The following is a 19,364-nucleotide window of genomic DNA, read 5'->3' as shown; positions in this document are numbered from 1 at the left end:
TTCATCCACCTTTTTTTGTTTTCATCTCTTTCATATTAGTAGTTTTCAAATATTAAGTGATTCTTAACTCTGTGCTTTTATTTAAAGGTGACACTTGCTGACTGTAATCTTCACTGCAGGATGATCTGCTTGGGCCATTTCATTGGGTAACTCCCAATGTCAGTAGCTTCAGGTCTTTTTGTTGGGCCAGTGTGAGTACCAAGAGAAGAGTATCAAGACTCTGCATAGCTGTTGTGCATCTGGCTCCCAATATTTGGCAAGTCAAATAAGAGAAGGAAACTAGTATTCTCAGCATTCAGTATGTAAACTTTAATCTCTATTTTTAGTATGGTACCCCTGCTGTCAATTGATCCTAGAGGTCCCCCCCCGCCCCCAATCAGAGACCTTCCACCTGGGTGGTAAAGGTCAGCCTAACTCAGTGGGAGTGCCAGAGGCTCTGGAGGGTTTCACTACTGTCTTTAAGACGTTTCACCCAGTCCTCTGCTCTTAGTCTGTTTCATTTCCATTTCCAGGGGTATCTGATGCTGCCAGTTCCTGTGTATCTTGGAGATCTGGATGGAAATAGCTTTGCTTCTTGGCTTTCCCCACTGCTTGCTTAAGAAGAAACTTCCTCACATCAGATAGTTCAGTTACCACTCAACCATCTGCTCTGCAACCTCCTAGAATTTATTGCTATTTCTCTCTTATCCCATTCTTTTTGTCTTGGTGACTTACTGCTTAAAAAAATTTTTTTAGGAGCTTCAGTGGGGTGTTGAGAGAAGATGAAATGTGTGTTGTGAATAATCTATTATCTTTAATTAGAAATCAGACTTTGTACCTTTAAAAGCTTTTCAGTAATTCTGATAAGCTTGTAATCTATATTTTTGAAGATTGGGAAGGTGGAGCATATTAAAGAGAATCTGGGACTTCCCTGGTGGTGCAGTGGTTAAGAATCCGCCTGCCAATGCAGGGGACACGGGTCCGAGCCCTGGTCCAGGAAGATCCCACATGCCGTGGAGCAGCTAAGCCCATGTGCCACAACTAATGAGCCTGCACTCTAAAGCCCGCGACCCACAACTACTGAGCCCACGTGCCACAACTACTGAAGCCTGTGCACCTAGAGCCCGTGCTCCACAACAAGAGAAGCCACCGCAATGAGAAGCCCGCACACCGCAGCGAAGAGTAGTCCCCACTCACCGCAACTAGAGAAAGCCTGCACGCAGCAACAAAGACCCAACGCAGCCAAAAATAAATAAATAAATAAATGAAATTTATATTAAAAAGAAAAGAGGGGCTTCCCTGGTGGCGCAGTGGTTGAGAGTCCGCCTGCCCGTGCAGGGGACACGGGTTCGTGCCCCGGTCCAGGAGGATCCCACATGCCGTGGAGCGGCTGGGCCCGTGGGCCATGGCCGCTGGGCCTGCACGTCCGGAGCCCGTGCTCCGCAGCGGGAGAGGCTGCAGTGGTGAGAGGCCCGCGTATCGCAAAAAAAAAAAAAAAAAAAAAGAGAATCTGTTCTTGAGACACAAATTCTGGTAGCCTTGCTTAATTTTAGATGACATAACCTATAAAACAAGACTGTCCCACTCTTGATGTTTAAGATTAAGTCACATAAAATAAAAAGGGAAAAGGTGGCTTAGTTTCTTTATTCAGCTTTCCTCTTTCATATTTTCTGGCTTAAAAAGTGAGAACTCTCACTAAATAGGAAGTTTTCCGAGTCATTGAAGTTACTTATATGCCTACCATACAACTTTTTATTCTTTTCCACGTTTTTGATTCAGAAATTAATAAGAAAATATTTTGGCCAGGGTGAACTTCTTCCTTCAACTTTTTGCTCACATAATAACATTTTAACTTAGATGTGATTTTTATTGTTGTGTTTAACTTTTCCTCAATTTTCCCCCTTTCTTCAAATTGATCACTCTCTCTTCTAGGTTGGCCTAACAATAGTGGCCACGTGTCAAACTTATATTTCAGATAATGGACATAATATGTTTGTTTCTGTTAACACATTCTCAGTGATTAAGAATATCTTACTAAAGTTAGGTAAAATAATCTAAATTTTACCTGTTTATATCCATAGACATTCCTGAATATGTTTGTTGACAGCAATCAGGATGCTCGAAGAAGGTCTGTAAATGAGGATGATAATCCCCCTTCTCCCATTGGAGGAGATATGATGGATTCTTTAATCTCACAACTCCAGCCACCACCCCAGCAACAGGTGATGTCTAGCTGCCATTCCAAACGGTGTCATATTTGTGTTACTTAACAGGTTCCATAGGTGGCTCTGCTTCTTTGCTGAAAGGCAAGGAGGTCCTTGGTGGACCCGAGATGCCCAAGAAATTCATATGAAGAAATAGTGACAGAGGGAGACAGGAGGAGGCTTCTAGTGATGGGAAGTAAATAGTACCAGAAACAGCATTAACTTCAGACTCCCGCACTTAAAATAATGTCAGGTGATCACCCATGTGGTCACAAAAGATGATGTCCAAATGGCCAGTAAGCACAGAAAAGGTGAACAGTGTCATCTGGCGTCACAGAATTATACATTAAAGCCACAGTGAGGTAATACCCCATACCCACAGAAATGTCTTTAAGGAAAAGAAAATTGATAGTCCTTGCCAACATTTGGTATTAGGACCATCTGAAACTCTCATTTACTACTGGAAGGTGTATAAAATGGTACAGCTACCTTGCAGTGGTGTTCAGCATTATTCCAGAGTGCTAAGGCTGAACATTATGCATGCCTGTGATTTAACAGTTCTACCTTGGGTATATATGCAACAGAAATGCAGCCAAAAAACACAGGAATGTTCACAGCAGCATTATTTACGCAAAAATTGTAAACAACCCAAATATCCGGCAACAGTAGAATGAGTAAACGGGGGTATATTCATACAGTGGAATACTTTACAGAAATGAAAAAAGCTACTGCTGCATGCAACGAAATGATGAATTTCACTGACGTAATGTTGAACAAAAGAAGCCAGACACTAATGAGTACATTCAGTATTTATATGAGATGCAAAAAACAGGCAAAACCAAGCTTGAGTGATGGAAGTCAGAGTTTGGGGAGGCGATAGAGACTTGGAAGGTGGGTGAGGGAGGCCTCTGGGCTTCTGGTAATGTCCTTCAGTATCTTGATCTATGTGGCAGTTACATTTATAGAAACTCATCAGACTATACATTTAAGAGTCGTGTGCTTTACTGTATGTGATTCATACCTCAAGTTAAAAACATAGACTAGGAAGAATTACATGGTCATTACTGGAGATGAAGGTGAAGGTGAGTAGAGATCAGGCTGAACTACCATATTTCACTGACTCTAAAACTCCACCAAATGCATTGTTTTTATGTACCGCCCGAAACAACACTGCCAGTTCAACTACGACATGCCATGAATTGGAAGACACACACTGATTTCAGAGATGTTAAAATATGGGGAAAATTTATCTTAGATTCAGTCAAATGGTAGATAAATAATATAGATAAGTCAGTTATATGGTAGATAAAATGAGCAAAAAGCATCTTGGGGGCTATAAGCAGTGGTAGTGCAAGGTCAGGAATGAGACTGTTGCTATTTTTAAAACATTTTGAAAGGAAGTTTTTTAAAACTTGCATTATTGATGTGAATTTTGGGCATTTTCATACCTCACCTTTCCTATTTGGTAACCAGTGATGTGTGTAAATGTCAACACTGTAGCTCTTTATTGGGGAAAGCCACACTCACATAATCTGCATGGTTGGCCATTTTACCAACATGGAATGTTCTTCTTTTCAGCCATTTCCAAAGCAGCCAGGATCATCAGGCGCTTATCCTCTAACTTCGCCCCCTACATCTTATCACAGCACAGTTAACCAGTCTCCCTCTATGATGCACACACAGTCTCCAGGTAAGATATTACTTATTCTCTTGTTGTGTTCAACTTTCAGATCCAAGATAGACAACACGCATACACACATGCACACACACCGTGAGAAATACTACAGATGTAGCCGTAGCTGTCAGAGGGAACTGCTTTGCTAGTCCGTGGCTGGATATTTGCCATTCATTCATTATGGCAGGGTTGTGAAATCTATGTTCATGATTCAGGAGCACTTTTAAAAGGTTTGAGTTAAGTGGAGTTGTTGTCACCCAGAGCCAGACTCATGGCGCAACTCCAAGAATCACAACATGATCTATGTCAGAGGTCGACACACTAAGGCCTGTGGGCCACATCCTATCCACCACCTGGTTTTGTAAATAGTTTCATCGGAACACAGCCACATCCATTTATGTAGTGTCTGTGGCTGCTTTCCCGCTACGACGACCCGTTTCAGAAAAGCCCCCTTACAGAAGGAGTTGGCAGAGCCCAGGTGTATGTGAACAGTGCCCCACCTCAGAGTCAGGCAGGCCACAACCTGCTTGTCTGAACAAGATGGCTCTGTTGGCGACCCCATGAAGTACGCTGTAAAAACTGCTGGAGAGGGACTTCCCTGGCGGTCCAGTGGCTAAGACTTCGCCTTCCGATGCACGAAAGTGCAGGTTCGATCCCTGGTCGGGGAGCTAAGATCCCACATGCCTCGCGGGCAAAAAACCAACATATAAAACAGAAGCAATGTTGTAACAAGTTCAATAAAGACTTTAAAAATGGTCCACATCAAAAAAAAAGCTTTAAAAACAAATTGCGGGAGAATGCCAAATTTTGACTTTCAACAGAACAGTTAATTCGTTGGTTTGTCTTAAGTGGTTGCTCTGTGTCTAATGCTGCACGGTGCTGGGGATTCAGCAGTGAGCCCGATAGCAGTCCTGCTTCTCGGGCTTACCTTCTAGCGAGGAGCACTGGTATCGGATTTTTAGCGTAGATGAGCCCTTCCCTGCTCATCAGAGGTGGTGGGACCCCAGGTGAAGACTTGGAAGTCATTGTCGTGTCATTGAAGGCCCCTGAACCCTGAGCTGGTGGGAGACTCAGACCCTGTGAAGCTCCGACAGTAGACAGTGTGGGAGCCTGAGGAGGAGCAGCTGGGGAGCAAGGGGGAGAACGGGAAGCGGGGTCCCAGCACCCGAGGGGAGGGAGTTTCTAGGATGTGGGTTGAGACTGGTTTCGTATAGAAGGAAGGAGAGATGATTATTTTGAAATAATTTTAGTAGCAGACAGGTATATAGTGCTTCCTGTGTGCCAAGCCCTGTTCTAAGCACTTTACCCGTTTAAGCCCTAGGCATTAAACGGGTAATGCCTAGGGATTAAACAAATTAAACGAATTCGTTTATTCCCTAGGGAATAAACGGTTAAATGAATACCGAGGCATGGAGAAGTTAAGTCACTAGTCCAGATCACACAGCTAAATATGTAAATATAATACTTAAAGGTTAATCAAGTTGATTAACATTTATAGAATATCAATGTTAATATTGAATTCATACTGTATTGAATTAGTACTGCATTAGATATTAATAGAACATTAAAAATATGAAATTCTCTTACATAGTAGAGAATTTGAAAGCTGCTGGTATTGAGGATAGTCATGGTAATGTAGCAAGTATTTTAATGTTGCACTGATAGTTTTGATAGCCATAGTCCCCACCCTTCGTCATCCTAAATTAAAGCTAGTCCTGTGGCTAAATACCATCTTTAAGCTCATGTCTCCGAGTTTTTTATAGCTCCATCTAGGCCTCTCCCCCAAACTCGAGTCCTGTCTTTTCCAGCTAACTATTCAGCATTTCTATGTAGATGTTTAGTCAACATCTGAAACTCAGCATGGCTGAAACTGAATTCCTAACACCCCCCAACCCTGCCCTGTGCTGCTTCTCCCATAGGCACTGCATCTCAGCAGGTGGCAGCTTCTTCCTTCCTTCCTGTTACTTGGGCCAAAGCTGTAGGAGTCATGTTGGACTCCTCTTTCTCTCACACCCACAGTCAGTCAGTTACCGAATACTGTCAGCTCCATCTTCAGAATTTATCCAGAATCTAACCACCTTCACCATCTCAGCCTTCACCCTTTCCCGGGTCATTAGCCATCCCTCACCTGGGTAATTGCAGTTGCCTCTAACTGGTTTCGCTGCCTCCTGCCCTATAGTCTGTTTTTCAACAGCAGCCAGAGTGATCCTTCTGGAACAGAAGTTAGGTCATGACTCCTCTGCTCCAGACTCTGCAGTGGCCTCCCATCTCATTCAGGGTAAACCCTAAGTCCTTGGAGTGGCCTACAAGTCCCTGTGTGATCTGGGACCCTCCTCCCACCTCTCTGACCTGATTGTCTTCCGTTCCCCGCTCCCCGCCTTGCTCACGCTGCTCCAGCCACACTGGCCTCCCCCTGTTATTTATAACTGCTGCTACCATTGGGGCCTTTGCACTAGCTCTTCTGATCCTTCACTTCATGTCTCAGCCCACATAGCCCCCTCTCAGAGAGGTCCCTGGTTGCTCTATATAAAGAACAGCACCCACCTCCACCACTACACGATATAGCCCCCTTACCTTGCCCTGTTTTTCTCCATAGCACTTAGCATAACCTGACATATATTTGTTTGTCTTTCTCGTTATACTAGAATATAAACTCCATGAGGGCAGGATTTTTTGTCTCTTGTTAACTGCTGCATCCCCAGTACCTACAACAATGCTTGGCATGAAATTGATGTTCATGCCTACTTGTTGAATGAGTGAGTGAGTGGATAAAAAAGTACACTGGCTTTTTTTTTTAAACATCAGTCAATATAAGAGCTAGAATTTGGACCCCATGGAATTGATGTCTCTCTTTTTCCATACTGAAATTGTTCCAGTTTTTCTTTGTGCTACTTACGGGAGCTTTACTACTTGTTTCTTTAGTCTGTAGAGAGTCTTAACTCGGGGTCCTTGGACAGGACATAATATGTGTCCTGCAAGATCATCTATAATTATTTTCCTTTATTAGGAAATCTGCATGCCGCCAGCTCCCCCAGTGGGGCTTTGAGAGCCCCATCACCAGCATCATTTGTTCCAACTCCTCCCCCTTCCTCGCATGGAATCTCAATAGGACCAGGGGCCAGTTTTGCTAGTCCACATGGTGAGTCCATACCGGAAATTGCTAGAACATAAGAGTTTGATGTGAAAGTAGTTTTTGTTAAATAAGTTTTTGTTAAATAAATTTTCTTTTTGCAAAATTAGCACTTGTGTATTGGGGAAATAGCGAAAGAAAGTACGTTTTTCCTGGGAATTCCCTGGTGGTCCAGTGGTTAGGACTCCGCGCTTCCACTGCAGGGGGCCCGGGTTCGGAACTAAGATCCCACGTGCCGCGGCCAAAAATAAGAATACGTTTTTCCTAATCACACAACGAAGAGATCTACCAGTTAGTCTGTCTGCTTCGCACTCTCTCTCCCCCTCACTCGGCCTGTCACGCACCCCCGCTTGCCTGCCTGCCCGCCCAAATCTCTGTTGCCCTATCTTGCTCTCTACCCATCTTCTTCTCTCCCCTTAAACACCACCCCCCACACACACAAAATTGGGACCCTACCATATGTATTGTTTTGAGACTTGAATTTTTTAACTCAAAAATTCTATTTTGAATTTGTTCAAAAAGAGAAAGAATAGAAGAGGTAGCCAGTGAGGTGTTTCCTTTCGAGTCCACCAACCACCTAGTTCTTCCTCCCAAAGGCATTTAGTGCTACTGATTTCTCGTGCATTCTTGGAGGGATGTCTTATGCGGATTGTTCTTCCCCCTCTCTTTTACACACATGGCAGCATACTGCACACCGTATTCGGTGCCTTGCGTTCGTCACTTAACTGTATCATGAATCCCGTGCCAAATCTGAACATAAAGAGCTTCCTCAGGTTTTACAGCTGTGTAGCATCTGTGATTTTCCTCTTTACTATTAATATTTGCAGGAACATTTCTGTCAGTAAAAACTACATCATCATACTAAATGGCTTCATAGTATCCCCTTGTCTGGGCATACCATGATTTAACCGTTCTCTTATTACGATACGTTTAGAATGTTTCTATTTTTTCACAACTGAAAATGGTGTCTTCTCTGCTCGCAGGATTATCTTCTTAGGTAAGTTCCTAGAAGTGGAATTGCTGTCTCAAAGGGTTTGAGAAATTCTAAAGCTTTTGAAACATACTGCAAATTGCTCACCTAAAAGGCCGTACCAATTTCCTCTAGTATTGTACAAGAATGTCTGTTTTCCTGCATCATTGCCAACAAGGGGTATTGTGATTTTTTAAAATCTTGGTCATTTTGATAGGTAAAAAATGGCATATTACTGTTCGATGTGTGGTTTTTTGATTATTAGTGAAGTTGAACTTTTTTTTATGTTCATTAGTCTTTCGTGTTTCTTATTGTACACCTGCCAGTTTATATCCTTTGCCTATATTCTTGTGTTTTTTCTTACCGATTTGTAAGATTTCTAAGTAAGGAACATTTATTCTCTGATATATGGTAGAAGTATTTTCTCATTTTGTCATTTGGTTACAAAGAGGTGTAAATAAGTTAAAAGTATCTGCAGGGTGAAATTTAAATATCAGATTGTTCAGGAGGTCACTGCTTTCAAAATTTGATTCTTGGTGCATTTCTTAGTCACTGTACCCTTTACTAAATAAAGAAAATGGAAAATTCCCTCTCTTCAGCCTTCTCTGAGTAGAATGAAAACATAATTTGTCAGGGTTAGTTTAAAAATATAAGATTTCTACCCTTAAAGGAGCTTTGAGATTTTTTTGCTTAATATTTTCAAACACAGTGTTTGTTATATAGTGTAAAGTAGATTGTTACATATTACACATCTTGGAGCTTGTGTAAAGGTAAATTTTATCCTTTCTCAGTATTTTTTTACCTTCCTAATTTTTTTTATCATGTTCAAAAGTACAAAAACTACACCAAATAGAGATTCAAATGTGCCATGTGCATCAGGCTTCAGTGAGATATCTTACTGAAAGACAAAATATCACCACGTGGGGTTTAAGCATTTGAATGTTGTCAGCTATTTAATAGCTTTTCAGCTATTAAAGTATAGGTTTTGAAAACCATTTGTTTACTTGTTTACAGGAACCCTGGACCCTAGTTCTCCATACACTATGGTGTCACCAAGTGGACGAGCAGGGAACTGGCCAGGGTCTCCTCAAGTGTCTGGCCCCTCACCAGCAACACGCATGCCTGGGATGTCACCAGCCAACCCATCACTACATTCTCCAGTTCCAGATGCTTCTCATTCCCCTCGAGCTGGAACAAGTGAGTGTCATCGACACTTTTATGTTAGCTTTTAGAATAACATAAATGACCTGTTTTAATCATTCTATCCTCAACCTCACATTTGAAAGTCATGACTTAATAAGGATACTCAGTAACTTAAACTTTTATCCATTTAGTAAATTAGTTGTAACAGTAGTTAAATTTGTAAAAGTCGGGCAAAATGTAAGAAAGGAGAATGTCTTCTCCAGAAGTCTTCTGAGGTGAACCCTGTACCTCTGTTATGACTACTAACTTAGCTGCACTACTAGACCTTAAAAGATACCTAAAGGTAACTGACAAGGTTATGCAAATTAACACAGAAAAGAAGAATTGTACACATATGTTCATTAGCTTTTGCCATGTGACTTTTAGTGGCTTAAAACAACAATCATATGTTCGCTCGCTGTTCTGCAGATTGGCAATTTGGGCTGAGCCCAGCTGGGTGATTCTTCCAGGCTCTGCTGGGCTCACTCATGCATCTGTGGTCAGCTCCTGGGTTGGCTGGGGCCTGGCTTCTCTCTGCTTCTTGTGGTCTCATACTTGACCATGGGCTTGCTCACCTGGGGCTAGACAGAATTCCAAGAGAGTCAGTAAAAGCCTAGGCCTGCAGCTGGCACTGTGTCATTTCCACTGCATTCTGTAGGCCACAGCAAGTCACAAGGCCAGCCCAGATCCCAAGTAAAGAAGTAGACCCCACTCCTTGAAGGAACTGCTGCAAAGTCACACTGCAAGGGACCTGGCTGCAGGGAGGAGAATAACTGTAAGGAAACTAATATGTGATTGTTAACACCACAGGGAGTAACGGAAACAGTATGGATTGCTATAGAAAAGTAAAGGTGTTTAATAAAAGCAAAACAGGGAACAACGAGATTGTGTGTATTTGTAAAAAAAAAAATGACGTTTTCCTTCCCAAAAGGTTCCCAAACGATGCCCACAAACATGCCTCCACCTCGTAAACTACCTCAGCGCTCCTGGGCGGCCTCCATCCCTACCATCCTCACTCACAGTGCCTTGAATATTTTACTGCTGCCCTCTCCAACGCCAGGCCTCGTGCCCGGCCTAGCAGGTAGTTACCTTTGTTCTCCGCTTGAGAGATTCCTTGGATCCGTCATCATGAGACGACACCTTCAAAGAATTATTCAACAAGAAACGGTATGTGGGTACCTGCTGAATTCCTAAGTGGTGATTGTCAAAGCAGGTGCTAAGTTGCTTCCTAGAGTAGGATCTGAACTGAAGTGCTATTCCCTCACCTCCTTTAACCAGCCTGTTAGCATTGTGTTTTGCCCTCCACCCTAGCATTAAAAATGGATCCACTATTTTCTTTTCCATTCTTACATTAACAAATTCCTTCACTTATAATTTGCCATGCTGTGGCTATCATGGACCTGGAGATAGGTCCCCACGATACCGTAGAACAAGTGCACCCAGGATCTGACTTGGTAGAGAATAGCATACGAGGAACTATTTGCCCTCTGGAATGCTTCTGCAGGCAGGCTGAATCGGAATCTGTGATCGTGAAATTATTTATGATCACAAGGATGAGAGCTACTTTTTAAATACACGAGCGATTGGGGATTTCCATGGCGGTCCAGTGGCTAAGACGTGCTTCCAGTGCACAGGGCCTGGGTTCGATCCCTAGTCAGGGAACTAGATCCTACATGCTGCAACTAAGACCTGGCACAGCCAGAATAAATAAATAAATAAGTATTTAAAAAAACACATGAGCAACTGAATTGATTTAAAACTCTTATAGAAAAAGACTTCTATCCTGTGGTGATACCCTTAGGAGACAGTTCAGAGTTGAGAGCACCAGTTCTATAGTCAGGCTACCCCAGTTTGTAGCCAGGCCATGCCACTGGCTGGTACGAGCTTCGGCACATTTCTTCACCTTTTTTGATAATAGTAGATAGTAGTATCTACCTAACTCACAACAGTTGTGGAAATTTGAGATAACTTCATATAAAACCTTTACATAATGTTTTGGTATTCAGTTACATATTATTTATAATAATTATTATTGATATTTATGTTAATGAGGTAGTCAGAATGGTGAGCGTTTAAAATAGCCTCACCACAGATGGCGCCAAGCTATTTTGCAACCTTTATATTCAAATTTGAAAGAAAGAAAAGTTTTAACGTCAGTTGAAATAAATTAGCATTCAAAAGTAATCATCAGACCTGTGATCTAGCCTCACCTCTGCCACTTAAAAGCCATGTAAGCTTTCAGCCCTTTGAACCTCATTTTTCTCATCTGCATAATCAGCATATTAGGCTAGTGCAGAGGTCAGTAAACTATGGGCCTGGAGGCCAAGTCCTGCCCTCCACCTGTTTTTGTAAAGTTTCATTGGAACACAGCCCCACGCATTCAATTGCATATTGTCTATGGGTGGTTGCAGCAGAGACCATAGAACCTAAAATATTTACCAACCCCTGGACTAGCATATCGTCCCAGTCCAGATCTAACATTTTGTAATTGAACTCTTTATTCTTTTTTCCTACTGGATCTTTTTTTAAAACTTATTGTGGACAATTTTAAGCATATACAAAAGTAGAGAGAATTATATAATAAACCTGTCTGTTCTCATCACCCACCTTCAACACAGTGAACTCACACTAACATTGTTTCACCTATAACTCCTCCTCCCAGATTTGACAGCAAATTCCTGACATCATTTCATCCATAGTTTCTTTATCATCAGATTTCTAATTGGTGTCCAGATTTCCCAAGTTGTCACAGGTTTTACCATCTGAATCAAAATCCATACATGTTCTTAAGTCCTTTCTAAACAATAGGTTCCCCCTCCATTTCTCATTAGATAATGTATTTGTTGAAGAAGCCATATCATTTGTCCTGTGGAGTTTCTCAGTCTGGATCTTGCTGATCGCATCCCTTTGGAATCATCTAACATGTTCTTTTGACCTCCATATTTCTGTAATATTGATCAACCCTGTGGATCTGACTACTGAATTCAGGCTCAAGTTGGTTGTGGTTTTGATAGGTGGTGTTATGTTCTTCCATCAGGAGACACATAATGTCTGATTGCCTCTCTTTGCTATATGGTTAGCAATTGCTGGTGCCCAGTGCCTAGATACCTTTTTGTGGAACAGGTACCAACTTAGTTGTTTTCCTTTTGAAACATTTCTCTAGTTAACATTTCCATTTTCCCTTTGACTTACATATTATTTCACATGTTAATCTGATGCATGCTTCTTGTTTTTCAGCTACAGCTGATAAATTCCAATGAACCTGGAGTGATCATGTTTAAGACTGATGCGCTGAAATGCAGAGTAGCCCTTAGTCCCAAAACCAACCAAACACTTCAGCTGAAAGTGACACCCGAAAATGCAGGACAGTGGAAACCTGATGAACTTCAAGTTTTAGAGAAATTCTTTGAAACAAGAGTATGTGTTTCTTAATGCATAATTTTAATACAGTCGGTGAAACAGAGGAGTCAAGGTAGAATGAAGAGTAACTTAACTTGCTTTATTTATCCTTGTAGGTTGCAGGACCGCCATTTAAAGCCAATACATTAATAGCTTTCACCAAGCTGTTAGGAGCTCCTACACACATCCTCAGGGACTGTGTGCATATTATGAAGCTAGAGTTGGTAAGTTACAGAGACACACAGACTTTTCTAGCCAGGTCGGTCTGAGGAGGTTGGAGTTGGTGGGAACAGTAATATGTTGGTTTTCACCCATTTATGTTATGTACTTCATTTTTCTCTTGCATCCTTAATTTTTAACTTAAATTTTATTTGTCTTTGGGTAGGTAACACAATCCTCTTATATCTTTTGAATTTAGAACAAGGTAATACAGTGGGAAATTTCACATCCATCCCTATCCAGCCATCTAGTCCTCCTCCCCACAGGCAATCCAAGTTATCAGTGGCTTCTCTCTTATAAAAAGATACATTTAATATACTCTTCCTACTCCCAGATCATGAAATAATCCTCCCGTGGCTTCTCCTAATACTGTTACGGAATCATTTTGTAAACTACTTATATATTTGATCCATTTAAAATATATCTTGGGGTCAAACGGTGAGGTATGGGTCCAATTTTTTCAGATGCCCCCAACTGCCCTAATACCATTTATTGAAAAATCTGTCCTTTCTGTGGAGGTTTTTTTTTTTTTTTTTACATCTTTACTTGATTACTGTAGCTTTGTAGTATAGTCTGAAGTCAGGGAGCCTGATTCCTCTGGCTCCGTTTTTCTTTCCCAAGATTGCTTTGGCTGTTCGGGGTCTTTTGTGTTTCCATACAAATTGTGAAATTTTTTGTTCTAGTTCTGTGAAAAATGCCAGTGGTAGTTTGATAGGGATTGCATTGAATCTGTAGATTGCTTTGGGTAGTAGAGTCATTTTCACAATGTTGATCCTTCCAATCCAAGAACATGGTATATCTCTCCATCTATTTGTATCATCTTTAATTTCTTTCATCAGTGTCTTATAATTTTCTGCATACAGGTCTTTTTTTCTTGATGAGTCTGGCTAACGGTTTATCAATTTTGTTTATCTTCTCAAAGAACCAGCTTTTAGTTTTATTGATCTTTGCTATCGTTTCCTTCATTTCTTTTTCATTTATTTCTGATCTCCTCTTTATGATTTCTTTCCTTCTGCTAACTTTGGGGGTTTTTGTTCTTCTTTCTCTAATTGCTTTCGGTGCAAGGTTAGGTTGTTTATTCGAGATGTTTCCTGTTTCTTAAGGTAGGATTGTATTGCTATAAACTTCCCTCTTAGAACTGCTTTTGCTGCATCCCATAGGTTTTGGGTTGTCGTGTCTCCATTGTCATTTGTTTCTAGGTATTTTTTGATTTCCTCTTTGACTTCTTCAGTGATCACTTCGTTATTAAGTAGTGTATTGTTTAGCCTCCATGTGTTTGTATTTTTTACACATCTTTTCCTGTAATTGATATCTACTCTCATAGCGTTGTGGTCAGAAAAGATACTTGGTACAATTTCAATTTTCTTAAATGTACCAAGGCTTGATTTGTGACCCAAGATATGATCTATCCTGGAGAATGTTCCATGAGCACTTGAGAAAAATGTGTATTCTGTTGTTTTTTGGATGGAATGTCCTATAAACATCAATTAAGTCCATCTTGTTTAATGTATCATTTAAAGCTTGTGTTTCCTTATTTATTTTCATTTTGGATGATCTGTCCATTGGTGAAAGTGGGGTGTTAAAAGTCCCCTACTATGAATGTGTTACTGTCGATTTCCCCTTTTATGGCTGTTAGTATTGGCCTTATGTATTGAGGTGCTCCTATGTTGGGTGCATAAATATTTACAATTGTTACATCTTCTTCTTGGATCGATCCCTTGATCATTATGTAGTGTCCTTCTTTGTTTCTTCTAATAGTCCTTATTTTAAAGTCTATTTTGTCTGATATGAGAATTGCTACTCCAGCTTTCTTTTGGTTTCCATTTGCATGGAATATCTTTTTCCATCCCCTCACTTTCAGTCTGTATGTGTCTCTAGGTCTGAAGTGGGTCTCTTGTAGACAGCATATATATGGGTCTTGTTTTTGTATCCATTCAGCCAGTCTGTGTCTTTTGGTGGGAGCATTTAGTCCATTTACATTTAAGGTAATTATCGGTATGTATGCTCCTATTCCCATTTTCTTAATTGTTTTGGGTTCGTTATTATAGGTCTTTTCCTTCTCTTGTGTTTCTTGCCTAGAGAAGATCCTTTAGCATTTGTTGTAAAGCTGGTTTGGTGGTGCTGAACTCTCTCAGCTTTTGCTTGTCTGTAAAGGTTTTAATTTCTCCATCAAATCTGAATGAGATCCTTGCTGGGTAGAGTAATCTTGCTTGTAGGTTTTTCTCCTTCATCACTTTAAATATGTCCTGCCAGTCCCTTCTGGCTTGCAGAGTTTCTGCTGAAAGATCAGCTGTTAACCTGATGGGGATTCCCTTGTGTGTTATTTGTTGTTTTTCCCTTGCTGCTTTTAATATGTTTTCTTTGTATTTGATTTTTGACAGTTTGATTAATAGGTGTCTTGGCGTATTTCTCCTTATATTTATCCTGTATGGGACTCTCTGTGCTTCCTGAACTTGATTGACTATTTCCTTTCCCATATTAGGGAAGTTTTCAACTATAATCTCTTCAGATATTTCCTTAGTTCCTTTCTTTTTCTCTTCTTCTGGAACCCCTATAATTCGAATGTTGGCGCGTTTAAAGTTGTCCCAGAGGTCTCTGAGACTGTCCTCAGTTCTTTTCATTCTTTTTTCTTTATTCTGCTCTGCAGTAGTTATTTCCACTGTTTTATCTTCCAGGTCACTTATCCGTTCTTCTGCCTCAGTTATTCTGCTATTGATCCCTTCTAGAGTATTTTTAATTTCATTTATTGTGTTGTTCATCATTGCTTGTTTCATCTTCAGTTCTTCTAAGTCCTTGTTAAATGTTTCTTGCATTTTGTCCATTCTATTTCCAAGATTTTGGATCATCTTTACTATCATTATTCTGAATTCTTTTTCAGGTAGACTGCCTATTTCCTCTTCATTTGTTAGGTCTGGTGGGTTTTATCTTGCTCCTTCATCTGGTTTGTGTTTTTCTGTCTTCTCATTTTGCTTATCTTACTGTGTTTGGGGTCTCCTTTTTGCAGGCTGCAGGTTCGTAGTTCCCGTTGTTTTTGGTGTCTGTCCCCAGTGGCTAAAGTTGGTTCAGTGGGTTGTGTCGGCTTCCTGGTGGAGGGGACTAGTGCCTGTGTTCTGGTGGATGAGGCTGGATCTTGTCTTTCTGGTGGGCAGGTCCACGTCTGGTGGTGTGTTTTGGGGTGTCTGTGGGCTTATGATTGTAGGCAGCCTCTCTGCTAATGGGTGGGGTTGTGTTCCTGTCTTGCTAGTTGTTTGGCATGGGGTGTCCAGCACTGTAGCTTGCTGGTCGTTGAGTGAGGCTGTCTGTTGGTGTTGAGATGGAGATCTCTGGGAGATTTTCGTCATTTGATATTACGTGGAGCTGGGAGGTCTCTTGCGGACCAGTGTCCTGAAGTTGTCACTTCCACGTCAGAGGCACAGCGCTGACTCCTGCCTGCAGCACCAAGAGCCTTTCATCCACATGGCTCAGAATAAAATGGAGAAAAAGTAGAAAGGAAGAAATGAAGAAAGAAAGAGGATAAAATAAAATAAAGTTATTAAAATAAAAAATAATTATTAAGAATTTTTTTTTTAAGTAAAACAATAAAAATAAATACGGACGCACAGAACCTTAGGACAAATGGTGAAAGGAAAGCTATACAGACAGGGCTTCCCTGGTGGCGCAGTGGTTGAGAGTCCGCCTGCTGATGTAGGGGACACAGGTTCGTGCCCCGGTCTGGGAAGATCCCACATGCCGTGGAGCGGTTGGGCCCGTGAGCCATGGCCGCTGAGCCTGCGCGTCCGGAGCCTGTGCTGCACAAAGGGAAAGGCCACAACAGTGAGAGGCCCGCGTACCGCAAAAAAAAAAGCTATACAGACAAAATCTCACACAGAAGCATACACATACACACTCACCAAAAGAGGAAAAGGGGAAAAAATAATAAATCTTGCTCTCCACGTCCATCTCCTGAATTTGGGATGATTCATTGTCTATTCAGGTATTCCACCGATGCAGGGTACATCAAGTTGATTGTGGAGATTTAATCCGCTGCTCCTGAGGCTGCAGGGAGAGATTTCCCTTTCTCTTCTTTGTTCGCACAGCTCCCAGGGGCTCAGCTTTGGATCTGGCCCCGCCTCTGCGTGTAGGTCGCTGGAGGGCGTCTGTTCTTCCCTCAGACAGGACGAGGTTAAAGGAGCAGCTGATTCAGGGGCTGTGGCTCACTCAGGCGGGGGGGAGGGGGGGTGCGGGGAGGGGTACCGATGCCGGGCGAGCCTTCGGCAGCAGAGGCCCGCGTGACGTTGCACCAGCCTGAGGCGTGGCGTGCGTTCTCCCGGGGGAAGTTGTCCCTGGATCACGGGACCCTGCCAGCGGCGGGCTGCACTGGCTCCCCAGAAGGCGGTTGTGGAGAGTGACGTGTGCTCGCACACAGGCTTCTTGGTGGAGGCAGCAGCGGCCTTAGCGTCTCATGCCCGTTTCCGGGGTCCGCGCTGATCACTGCGGCTCACGCCCGTCTCTGAAGCTCCTTTAAGCAGCGCTCTTAATCCCCTCTTCTTGCGCACCAGGAAACAAAGAGGGAAGAAAAAGTCTCTTGCCTCTTCGGCAGCTCTAGGCTTTGCCCCCGGACTCCCTCCCGGGCAGCCAGCCGTGGCGCACTAGCCCCCTTCAGGCTGTGTTCACGCAGCCAATCCCAGCCCTCTCCCTGCGCTCCTACCGAAACCCGAGCCTCAGCTCCCAGCCCCGCCCATCCCGGCGGGTGAGCAGACAAGCCTCTCGGGCTGATGATTGATTGCCGGTCGGCACCAATCCTCTGTGCGGGAATCTTCCCGCTTTGCCCTCCGCACCCCTGTGGCTGCGCTCTCTTCCGCCGCACTGAAGGTCCCCCCCTTCCGCCACCCGCAGTCTCCGCCCGCGAAGGGGCTTCCTAGTGTGTGGAAACCCTTCCTCCTTCACAGCTCCCTCCCACTGGTGCGGGTCCCATCCCTGTTCTTTTGTCTCCATTTATTCTTTTCTCTTTTGCCCTACCCAGGTACGTGGGGAGTTTCTTGCCTTTTGGGAGGTCTGAGGTCTTCTGCCAGCGTTCAGTAGATGCTCTGTAGGAGTTGTTCCACGTGTAGATGTATTTCTGGTGTATCTGTCGGGAGGAAGGTGATCTCCGCGTCTTACTCTTCTGCCATCTTCCCCCTCTCTCCCTCTGGGGAGGTTTTTAAATGCCTCTTCTTTCCTATGAAAGTATACAGTTATATAGCTGGAATCCAGATGGCAGCTAATTTTATTTTTCCAGTCTTGCAGTAGGCCTTTCATTTTAATGTTTCTAGCATTGCTTTGGGTAATTCCAAATACCTCATTCCTTTTTTCAGTTGGTGTTTTATTATTAATATTGGGACGGCAGTGTTCTTTTGCTAGTAGTGTCAGCATTTGGCTTCTGCTCTGATAGGCTATAGGAAACATTATTTATGTTAAAAAAATCCATTTGAGTTTTTAAAGGAGTAAATATTTATGTCACTAAAAAAGCTCCAGTAGATATAGTTTAAAATTATTAATGCAGTTTGTTTTAGGGAAGGAGTTGGAAATGAGACTGAGAAGTCTAGATTGGCACCAGTTAAGTGCCTTGAATGCCAGTGTTGGTCCTTGGGGGGTGAGGGGGGCAGCATGGATCACTGCATGTCACTGAGCATTTGTCAGCTAGATTAGAACCATGCTCTAGGACATTTGTCTGGCAGTGGTGTAAGGATGGATTGGGAGAGGCAGCCAATGGAAAGGACCATTAGGGGGGCCACGGGAGAAGTAACGGAGCCCTGAGCTCAGTGGCATCAGTGAAAATAGAGAGGAGGGAACAGATGTCAGAGACACCGAGGAAGGAGAACCCGCAGGCCTTGGGAATTAATGAAGTGGGAGGGAAGGAAGGTGAACATATCATGAATCCAGAGCTGACTCTTCAGTTAGGACCTTCATGTGTATATTTCCTTTGAGAAAAGGCAGGTTATCAACTTTATGATCTACTGATAATTGAGTATAAAATTCCCTCTAACCTTTCAGGCTCCTACACTAGAATATAATTTTAAATGTTCATATGACTTTATCATAATTTTTTTTCTTTTCAAAACAGTTTCCTGACCAGGCAACACAGCTAAAATGGAACGTTCAGTTTTGCCTGACGATCCCTCCCAGTGCACCGCCAATTGCACCTCCTGGGACACCTGCTGTGGTGCTGAAATCCAAAATGCTATTTTTTGTAAGTACCACCTGGCGTGCACCTGTGTTTGTGTGTGTATGTGTGTGTGTGTATATGGGTGCAGGTGTGCAGAGCTTCTGAGGGAGACTCCATTTGAGGATAACAGAGCATCTTTTGGGTACCTACAGAAATTACCTGTTGCTGCCAAATATAGGCCCAGATCCCTTAATTGTCAGTTTAGACCTCACATAACCTTGGTTCCTTTAGTAAGGAATATATTGAACTAGGTAATTGTGTGACACAGTTGCATCTTAATCATAATATTTAGTTGTTTGTCACTTTTCTTGTTCTATTTAATTTTCTTTTACTTGTATCTTAATCTGACAGTAGAGTAAATGATAGTACTTTTGATACATTTACATAAATATTTTGTTTTCTTACTGTGTTTTTATTCTCTT

The 19,364-nt window shown here is 42.4% G+C and overlaps 1 protein-coding gene across 5 annotated transcripts in view; it reads left to right on the top strand.

Moving 5' to 3' along the window:
* Positions 1 to 19,364, top strand: part of MED14 (mediator complex subunit 14) — a 75,282-nt gene that overhangs the window by 50,789 nt on the left and 5,129 nt on the right. For 3 of the 5 annotated variants that reach the window (XM_033408563.2, XM_004281351.4, XM_033408564.2), the window contains 8 exons: positions 2,061 to 2,201; positions 3,762 to 3,873; positions 6,866 to 6,997; positions 8,973 to 9,155; positions 10,072 to 10,307; positions 12,378 to 12,557; positions 12,656 to 12,763; positions 18,841 to 18,966. In XM_033408563.2, coding sequence (XP_033264454.1) covers positions 2,061 to 2,201; positions 3,762 to 3,873; positions 6,866 to 6,997; positions 8,973 to 9,155; positions 10,072 to 10,307; positions 12,378 to 12,557; positions 12,656 to 12,763; positions 18,841 to 18,966 — 1,218 coding nt within the window. Of the gene's footprint in view, positions 1 to 2,060; positions 2,202 to 3,761; positions 3,874 to 6,865; positions 6,998 to 8,972; positions 9,156 to 9,798; positions 9,916 to 10,071; positions 10,308 to 12,377; positions 12,558 to 12,655; positions 12,764 to 18,840; positions 18,967 to 19,364 lie in introns of those variants that run through there. The other 2 variants (XM_033408562.2, XR_007474833.1) reach the window with 2 other exon arrangements.

This window comes from Orcinus orca, chromosome X (genome assembly GCF_937001465.1).
Source record: "Orcinus orca chromosome X, mOrcOrc1.1, whole genome shotgun sequence".
Classification (NCBI taxonomy): domain Eukaryota; kingdom Metazoa; phylum Chordata; class Mammalia; order Artiodactyla; family Delphinidae; genus Orcinus; species Orcinus orca.
Note: the sequence above shows the minus strand (reverse complement) of the source record. Positions and strands in the feature narration are given on the sequence as shown.